This window comes from Pinus tabuliformis, chromosome 3_1 (genome assembly GCF_031772625.1).
Source record: "Pinus tabuliformis cultivar Carrire ecotype Pingquan chromosome 3_1, CPIR1, whole genome shotgun sequence".
Lineage (NCBI taxonomy): Eukaryota > Viridiplantae > Streptophyta > Pinopsida > Pinales > Pinaceae > Pinus > Pinus tabuliformis.
Window position 1 is genome coordinate 607,460,337 of NC_142301.1, and position 9,265 is coordinate 607,469,601.

The following is a 9,265-nucleotide window of genomic DNA, read 5'->3' on the forward strand; positions in this document are numbered from 1 at the left end:
GTTAACTAGCTGTAATTCAAAAAGTTTTTTATAAAAACCTCTATTTATCATGTCTTCTTCTACTGATCCGTTGTGCCTGCCTGCTGCTCCATCTCCTTCTTGATACCCGAACCACTGGCTTTTAACTGCTGCTGTATTTCGTCTATCTTCTTGTCCTGCATGATCAAGGTGATTTGAATGTTCCGAAGTTCCGTCTTCAGGTTTGGAATACCCTGAGATAATTCTGCCATTTCCATGGCTACTTGTTCCATAGCCTTAGCTAGTAGTCTCTTCATTACCCAATAGACATGAAGGGTCTGTTTATATAATGTCATGCGTCCGCGTGTGTTGCCTGGATCTGGGAGGAGATATTCCCAGTCTTCCAATTCTGAGTCTGACTGTCCCTGAATTGCCTCCTCTTCTAGCTGCTGAATAATCCTTCTGATGTTTTGATTAGTATTTTCGCAGTAGGCCCTTTCAGCATACTGAACTTTTTTACCTATGGATTTCCTTATCCTCCGAACAGACCCTGTTGCGCGATCTTCCCTGTTTCCAGCCGTTCCTCTGCCCCCTCTTCTGTCCTGTCCGCGTCTCCCTCCTGCACCTCCCCTTCTCCTATAACTCCCCCTGCCTCGCCTTCTCTTTACACCTGATGGATTTCCACATTCCCCTCCTTCTCGTTCCTGGCTACCCCTTGCATCTTCTTTCCCGCTTTCCTGAACCTTAGACCTCCCCGTCTTTACCGCCCTGCTTGTCCATTCACTCCCTGGTCCTCCTTCCTCCCCGTCTGAGTCAAACATCTCAACATCCTCCTCTGAATCATCCTGAACCGTGAGAATTTCCTTCTCTGTGGCACCCTCTATTATTCCTTTTCCCTTTTCCTCTCGGCCCCCTTGACCTCGGTTTCCTCCCTCTTCATTACTCCTCATCCATCTTCTCGAAGCCATTCTGATCCCCTCTACCGAGTTTTCCTTACGCTTTGTCGCCCTCCTCTGTATTGTTGTTCTCTCTTCCAGAGCCCTGATCGCCCTGCTTCTTCGCACTGTGTTCATCGCTTCCTTACTAATTCTCCTCGTCCGGCTGCATGAACCTTTCTTATTCCTCCGTTTCCACCACCTCTTCTCTATTTTACTTGCCCTCCTCTTTCGCCGCTTGTTGTCTGCCTCCTTGTTCACCTTTCTTCGCGTTTTCTCCGTACTGTCATGCTCCTGTCTTATCTCTGACACCCTGACAGATCCCATCTCCTCCATCGCAATTCTATCATCCGCTTGTCTTGAGATGATATCCCTCGTGGTGATCCACTTGTCCTTGTTCATCATAACCTGAACTCCTCCTGCTCGGTCATGCTTTCTTACCTGCTGTGCATTTATTAATCTATACGTCGCCGTTCTCATCCCGATCGGGAGTCGTTTGATCTTCTCTTTATCTGGTAGTAGATTCATTATGATCTTGGGTGATTATGTTTTTAAGCTCTGCCCATCTCGGGTTATTCTCTATTGTAGACCAGCTGTTGTCCATTCTTCTATCCGATTCATTACTCCCCCAGTTCGCCAAGAGGTCTGCGGCCTTATTTCCTTTTCACCTAACATGATTAATAATTTTATATTCAATTCTCCTTAGTAACTCCGCTACATCTTGGATAATCCCCGCTGTCCTCCAGCTTTTAGCAACCTGCTCCCAGCTCTTTCCATCATTTAGTTTACGGAGCATCTCTATTGTTACCTGCGAGTCGCCTTCTATCTCCAAATTCATGTATCTGTTCCTCACTGCTATTCTTAATCCTTGATGCACCGCCCATAGCTCTGCTTCATTATTCGTCATTTCTCCCCCCCATTCCGCATACACCCACCTTGTATTTTCCTCGCTGTCCCTAAAGATACCCCCAAAGCCTGCCGGCCCTGGGTTTCCTTTGGAAGCCCCATCAAAGTTCAACTTGATGAAATTTTCTCTGGGATATCTGAACTGATTAGGACTCTGAATTTGAGTTCTCATCCGATTCTCTTTTCTGGGGTAGATCATGTCAAAATCCATATTTAATTTAGATACTATTCTCCTTTCCTCCTGATTCGTTTTCCAATCCTCCTCTTCCCAGGCTTCAGACAAAACTGTTTCTTTCATAGATTTGCATATTTCCTCCCAGATTCTTGCAGGTTGGTTGCTTTTCTCCCGAAAGATCCTTCTATTTCGTTCTTTCCACAGAGACCATATTACGAAACCTACTGACAAATTCCATATTCTTCTCACCACTCTACAAGAGAATTGTCCTTTGCCCCATTGCATAATGGTATTTTTAATACTGTTGGGGTCTCTATTTGACTTTCCAAAGAGTGTTCTAATCTCTTCCCATAGATATCGGGCAAAAGGACAATTATTCAGTATGTGCTCCTGGGTTTCTATTCCTTTGTTACATAGACTACATCTCGAAGGTCCATAGAAACCCCTCTTCTGGATTTTATCCCATGTTAGAATTCGTTCTTTGCCCACCAACCATGCAAATATTGTTATCTTCGGCCACCACTTGTTATCCCATATAATTCTCCAGTCTGTAGTTTCTTCCTCTCTCTCTTGATGCATTGTCAAATAGTAGGCTTCTTTTACTGTAAAGGTTCCTTTCATTGCTTTACCCCATCTGAGAATGTCCATCCCTGATCTCGCTTTTATCTTCCTCGATTCTAACTCCTTGGTGTATATTTGCCCCAGCTCTTGGTTTATATTTTCGTACCATTCTTCTGGCTTTCTCCAGACTCTCCATATTTCATTGGTCTCTCCTTCTTCCCAATAGTCCCTTACATATTCCCGTCCTGCCCTGATCGCTTTCTGTTGTACTTCTTGCAGAGTTTGTATCTCAGTCAATTTGTCTCGCTGCTGCCATCCCTCCTCCCAGAATCTAGCACTACTTCCTTCGCGTATTTCCCAGAAAGCATAATTGTTTACTATATGCCTATTCTGGCTAGCCAATTCCCAGATTGAAGATCCTTTTGGGATTCCATCAGCTCTCAATCTTTCCGCTGTTGTTGCAGGCATATTGTATTTCTGAGTCCAGATTCTCTTCCATAGATCATTTCCTCCTTGCATCCACCGCCACCATAATTTTTCTCCCAGCACCTTATTTAGCATCTCTGGGTCTCTCAGACCTAGACCCCCTTCCTCTTTTCTTTTCATTATACTTTTCCACAAAACCAGAGCCCATTTCCTTTGTTGATTTGGTCCACCCCAGATAAATTTCCCAAATATTTCTTTCATTTTTGTGCATACCCCTTTGGGGGCCGCCATAATGGATAATGGGTAAATAGGTATCGATTGCAGGACAGATTTCAGAAGGACTATTCTGCTAGCAATGTTCAGCGATCTGAACGACCAGCTTGCCAATTTGTTCTTTATTTTTTCTATAGTATTCTGCCAATTTTTCATCCGAGTGGGGTTTATATCTAATTGATTCCCCAGGTACTTTGTAGGAAGTTCCCCCTGCCTGAATCCTAAAGTTCTGGTTAGATGAGCCTTGATTGAGTCTGGAGTATTAAATATGAAGGTGCATGATTTTTCTTTGTTAATTTCCATACCAGATGCTTCCATGAACAATTCCAATATTCTTTTAACGTTCCTCACCTCTTTTACTGAGACCTCACAGAATAGCATAATATCATCTACAAACTGCTGGTGCGTGATAGGCAAATTGTTTCCCCATAGCTTTAAGCCTTTGATTTTCTTTTCCCTCAGCTCTTTTTTGAAATATCTTCCTAAACCTTCTGCTGCCATTATGAATAGGAATGGAGAAATAGGATCCCCTTGCCTAATTCCTCTAGTAGCACTGAAGGTTGCCGTCGGAACCCCATTTAATAGTATTGAGAAGTTCGGGGTTGATATCATGCTATATACCCATTCTATCCATCTGCTGTCAAATCCATAGGCTCCAAGAACCGCTCTGAGGTATTTCCAACTTAAACGGTCGTAGGCTTTTGACAGGTCTAACTTTATCATCATTCCTTTCTGCTTTTTCTGATTTAGAGAGTGTATCATTTCCTGTGACACTACTAATCCATCAAGAATTTGTCGCCCCTCCACAAATCCGGTTTGCTCTGGAGAAATTATATTCGGAAGTAAAGGCTTTAATCTTTTTGCTATCAGAGTCGCTAAGATCTTATATATGACATTGCACAGGGCTATTGGACGAAATCCTTGAGCATTATCAGAGCTACCGCTCTTAGGGATCAGGGTTAAAAAGGTCGAGTTGATACCTGGCCATACCTTTTGCTTCATTCGGGATTCCTCTACTGCCTCCAAGACTTCTTTGCCCAGAAAATGCCACCCTGCTTGATAAAACTCCACAGTATATCCATCAGGTCCTGGTGCTTTGTTCTTACTCATATTCATCACAATTTCTTCCACCTCTTCTAAAGTTACTGCCCTCATCAGAGCCTTATTTTTCTCATTTGTTATTACTCTTGGGATTTCCTTACAGATACCCTCTATGGCTACTCCCCGGTCTCTTTGTGGTTCTGTAAGAATCTCTTTGTGGTGTTCCACCAATACTTTCTCCATGGCTCCTTGTTCTACTATCCTTTCCCCCTCTGCATTTTTAATAGAAAAGATCTTGTTCCTTTGTCTGTGCTGAATCATAGCTTGATGAAAAAACCTGGTGTTTCTTTCTCCTTCGCGTAGCCAATTTATTCTTGACTTTTGTCTCCACAGAATCTCTTCCTGTTTCCTTCTTTCTTCAAGTTGGCCTATTATTCTTCCTTCCTCGTTGCTTCTCTCCTCATCCCTCCCTTCTAGAATTATTTTTTGTTGTATTTCCTCCATTTCTTTTTCTAATTTTTGTTTTTCCTCCATGATGTTCCCAAACTCTTCCTTATTCCATTTTTTTATTTTCCCTTTGAGTTCTTTGAGTTTCAACTGGAGAGTATGCATCTTCCCCTTCCCTTTTACTTTACACTGGGTCCACCATTCTTCTACTTTGTGTAAGAATTGAGGGTTTCTGAGCCAAAAGGCCTCGAATCTGAATGGTTTCTTACCAGTGTTTTTCTTGATATCGATTTCCAGTCTGATCGGCCAGTGGTCCGAACCTAAAGCTGGCAGAATTTTAGCTTCTATAAACACATCCCGATTCAAAATTTGTTTGGATAGAAGGAACCTATCTAATCTAGAAGCAATTTGGTTTCTTCCTCCCCTCCTATTGTTCCATGTATGAACACCGTTAGTTGTAGGAATATCTACCAGCCTCTGTTCTGTGATCATCTTGTTAAACTCCTCCATGTTCTGATCCGGTCTCCTTAAGCCACCTTTCTTTTCTCCTATCGTTCTAATCATGTTAAAGTCGCCTCCTATTATCCATAGTGTTCCGGGGAGAATTCTCCTAATAGCTTGCATATTTTGGAGAAAGTTCTTACGTTCCCTAGGAATATGCGGTCCATAGACCCCTGAAATAAGAATTCGCTCCTCTGATCCTATCAATCTGAACATGCCTGAAAGGATTCTGGGAAAGCTAATCCAATTTTCAAATAGTACCTCCTCAGGGTTCCAGATGATTGCCAGACCCCCTGCTGTTCCATCCGCATCTTGAGCCATTACCTCGTATTGTAGCTTAGTTCTTTTCATAATTTCTACCAGCTGTTGATGCCCCATTTTCGTTTCCTGGATTATCATTATGCTCGGCTTATCCTTCTTCAGTCTTTCCTTTAAATACCTCTGCTTACCTTTACTGTTAAGCCCCCTGATATTCCAGCTCGTGACTATCATTTATAACTTCTTTGATGGTTGTTGAAATACCTCTGATAGAGGTATAACCCTTCCTGAATTTACCAATATTTCTCCAACCGCTTGTATAGTTTCATTTAAAGTTCGTCTTCCTCTCTTTCTACCCCCCTTGCCAGTACCGTCCACTCCCAGGTCTTGGTTCCCTTGCGTCCCTGTTTGATCCATTTGAATCCCTGAGGTGCTACCTTTCTTCTCCTTATATTTCTGGAATGTTTCTTTATATAATTGTTTCTGTGTTTTCGGAATAAATCTTTCATCTAAATTTTTCCATTCCTGAAGCAGTTTCTTCATAATTCTTTCTTCTTCGTTCCCGTTATCCTTTTGAGAGTTTGTTCCCGTCAACGTTTGTCCTATTATGTTCCCCTGACTTTCTCCCATCTCTTCTTCCAGCTCCCTGTTCTGAGTTATGCTTTGTTCTTTTGTCTCTTTTATAATTTCCATTGGTTCATTCTCGTTATCCTCCTGTTCTTTCCTTTCTCCCTCGTTTTCGTCTTCCTCCACCTGCAGGACCTGAAACTTGTTTTGGTTTTCGTCTACTACAGATTTCCCTTTTTGTTGAATCTTCGTTCCCTCCCTGCTTGGTTTTTTCCTCTTTTGGATCTCCTTAAATCCCTCATCCCCAGTATCCAGTCCTTCTGTTCTCCTCTGTTCTTCATCCTGTGTCCTTGTTATTTCCACCTCTTTATTTAGTGGGCATTGCCTGTATAGATGTCCATACTCATGGCATCTTCTACACCTAAAGGGGATGTGCTCATAGTCTATTGGCTGCTGCCATATTTCGTCATGGTATTCTAACTCTATATACTCCGGCAATGGCTCTGCTATATTCATGTAAACGCATATCCTTGCATAAGAAGTGTACTTTCCCCTCTTGGTTGACTCAGCAACCTTAACAAAATTTCCGATTGAGTTGCCAATCCCTTCCAGAATATCAGGGTCCCAGAACTCCATCGGTAATCCGAATAATCTGACCCAGATGGGAGCTGCTAGCAATTTCTCATTATCTGGGTTATATCTATCCTCCCAGTGCCTCATGAATAAGCCGACATTGTTCATAAAGTATGGCCCTTCTTCAAAGGTTCTTTCCTTATCTTCTAGGTTTGCAAAAATGGCTGTGAAAAAACCTTTTGCTCCTAGTTTTAAATCTATATGCCCCTTTGGCTTCCATCTTTGTTGTATCCATCTTGTTAAATCCTTTTCAGATGGCCAAAACCCGACAAACTTACAAATCAAAGCATGATCTCTCATATAGCATCTATAATCTTCGAGTTTGTTATTTGGGATTACATACCTTGGTCTCTTCTGTGCCCTAGGTAAGCATCTGCTTCCAGTTCTTGCTTGCCATCGATTCCCCAGTACTGGCGCCTCTCTGCTATTCTCCTTCTGCATCCCTTGCAGTCCACTCCCGCTTGCTTCTCCTGCTATTACATTCCTGAAGGAGGGGATCTCTCCCCTCCCCTGTTTTCCTTCCATAGGTTCCTTCAGTCCCGGCCTTCTTTTCTTTCTCCCTTCCTTCGTATTTTACCCTCGCGGTGAATCCTTCCTGCTCCCGATTAGCCCCTCAGCTGTTCCCCAGACTCCCACTTCCGTCCGTCTCAGGCTCTGAAAACCCTAGGCCTTCAAACCCTAACCCGCGCTTCCTTCATTGCAGACATAATTGGTCGATGATGAATGAATGAATAGTTCACGAGTCAATACCCTATTAATTATTAATAAGGTGTTGACTCAATTCTTTAATAATATGGTCTTGACTCCTTTTGTTATTTTTGACTTCGCTCCTTATTTGAAGTTTGACTTTGAATAATTTTGATTCATTTTCTATACATATTTAACCTATTACCAATAATTAAATTCAAATATAAAAATATATAAGCTAACTTTTCATTATTGAAATTAAAAATATATATATTTATAAACTAGTCGTTTTTATGACCATTATCTGAACCAAGGGTCTCTACATCGCTCTCTATCTAATCTTATGCCATCATTTTCCTCTTCATATTGTCATAATGATGAACCACATCGAATGGTTAGAAACGCGTCGACAAAAACTCTCCTATGTGATTTCTACCGAAAGTTTTTTCTTAATCCTCAATTTTATCAAAAGAACAAGAAGAAAACTACAAGCCAAAGGATAAATATTTCGATAATTAGTCAATAAAGGTTTCCATGAATCAAATATGCACTTGTGAAGATAAGTCAATCGTGGCCAAAAACCTTTAAATTGGCAGACCAAACGAAGAAAAAAAAATCACAGCTAAAGGCTTCCTCCTCTAAAGGAACATTAAATGTAGGAGCTTCTTGAATTGTCAGAAGAACAGATCTAGATTTCAACACGACATTGAACGCAACCTTGGATTGATCTACCTGAGAGGAAGACCGCCTTAAAATTCAAGGAAGGCCTTTTTGAATAGTTGGTTATGCCCTTTGGGTTGACAAATGCCCCTGCTACTTTTATGAGGCTAATGGATGACATCTTGCAGCCCTTCACCACCTCATTCGTGGTCTTTTATCTGGACGACATCCTCATCTTTAGTAAGAGTTGGGAAGAACACTTGCAACACATTCGGCAGGTCCTTCAGACCCTTCAGCAACACAAATTTTCTGCCAACTTGGAGAAATGCACCTTTGGCATGAGCCAGGTCCAATATTTGGGTTATATCATAGATGAGCATGGCATGCATATGGACCCGACTAAGATCCAAGTCATTTGGGGTTGTCCAGCCCCGACCACTCTAACGGAGCTTCGCATATTTTTGGGCCTTTCAAATTTTTACTAGAGGTTCGTGTTCGGATTCTCCCATATAACTTGGCCTTTGAGTCAAATTACTAAGGGCGGGGAAAAAGCAAAGTTTTCTTGGTCTGAGTCCCAATAGAAGGCGTTCGTTGAGTTGAAGCACCGACTCTGGTCTGCATCGGTACTCATATTGCCAGACCTGCAGTAGCCATTTGAAATCGAGACAGACACCTCAGACTATGCTATTGGTGCAGTCCTCACCTAGCACGGGCATCCAGTGGCCTATCATAGTGAGACACTTTCTGATACAATTCGTAAGTACCCCACCTATGATAAATAGATGTATTCCATCGTGCAGGTTTTTCGGCAATGGAAGCATTACATTCTGGGGAAGGAGACGGTCATCCATAATGATCACTGACCTCTTCAGTTTATACAGACACAAGGGAAGTTGTAGAATGATCACCATCAAAATTGGTCTACATATCTGCAATAATTCTACTTGAACAATAAATACAAAAAGGGTAGCGCCAATAATGTTACAGACTGCCTTAGCCGGCCCCCAGTTGAAGCACTGACTATTGTTGTCAACTCTTGTGGACACGAGACCTCTGGATGGCTGCAACTATACAAAAATGATCCAGAGTTTGCCTCATACTAGATGCTAGTAGATGGAAAGCAAGTTCATGATTTCCACCTCCAGGATGCATTATTATGCTACCTGGGCCACCTTTGTGTTCCTTCAAGCGAGCGTGCCAAGCTGATTTGGGAGGCGCACTACAGTCGGTTCGTAGG

At 42.2% G+C, this 9,265-nt stretch overlaps 1 protein-coding gene across 1 annotated transcript; it reads right to left on the reverse strand.

Annotated features, from left to right (window-relative positions):
- Positions 1-1,557: 1,557 nt before the first annotated feature.
- On the reverse strand, positions 1,558-5,544 carry LOC149188472 (uncharacterized). The gene is made up of 2 exons (XM_089409968.1): positions 4,992-5,544; positions 1,558-4,547 (listed from the first exon to the last, which is right to left on the reverse strand). Exons 1-2 carry the CDS (start codon positions 5,542-5,544, stop codon positions 1,558-1,560), a joined length of 3,543 nt encoding a protein of 1,180 aa, XP_089266094.1.
- Positions 5,545-9,265: the final 3,721 nt, after the last annotated feature.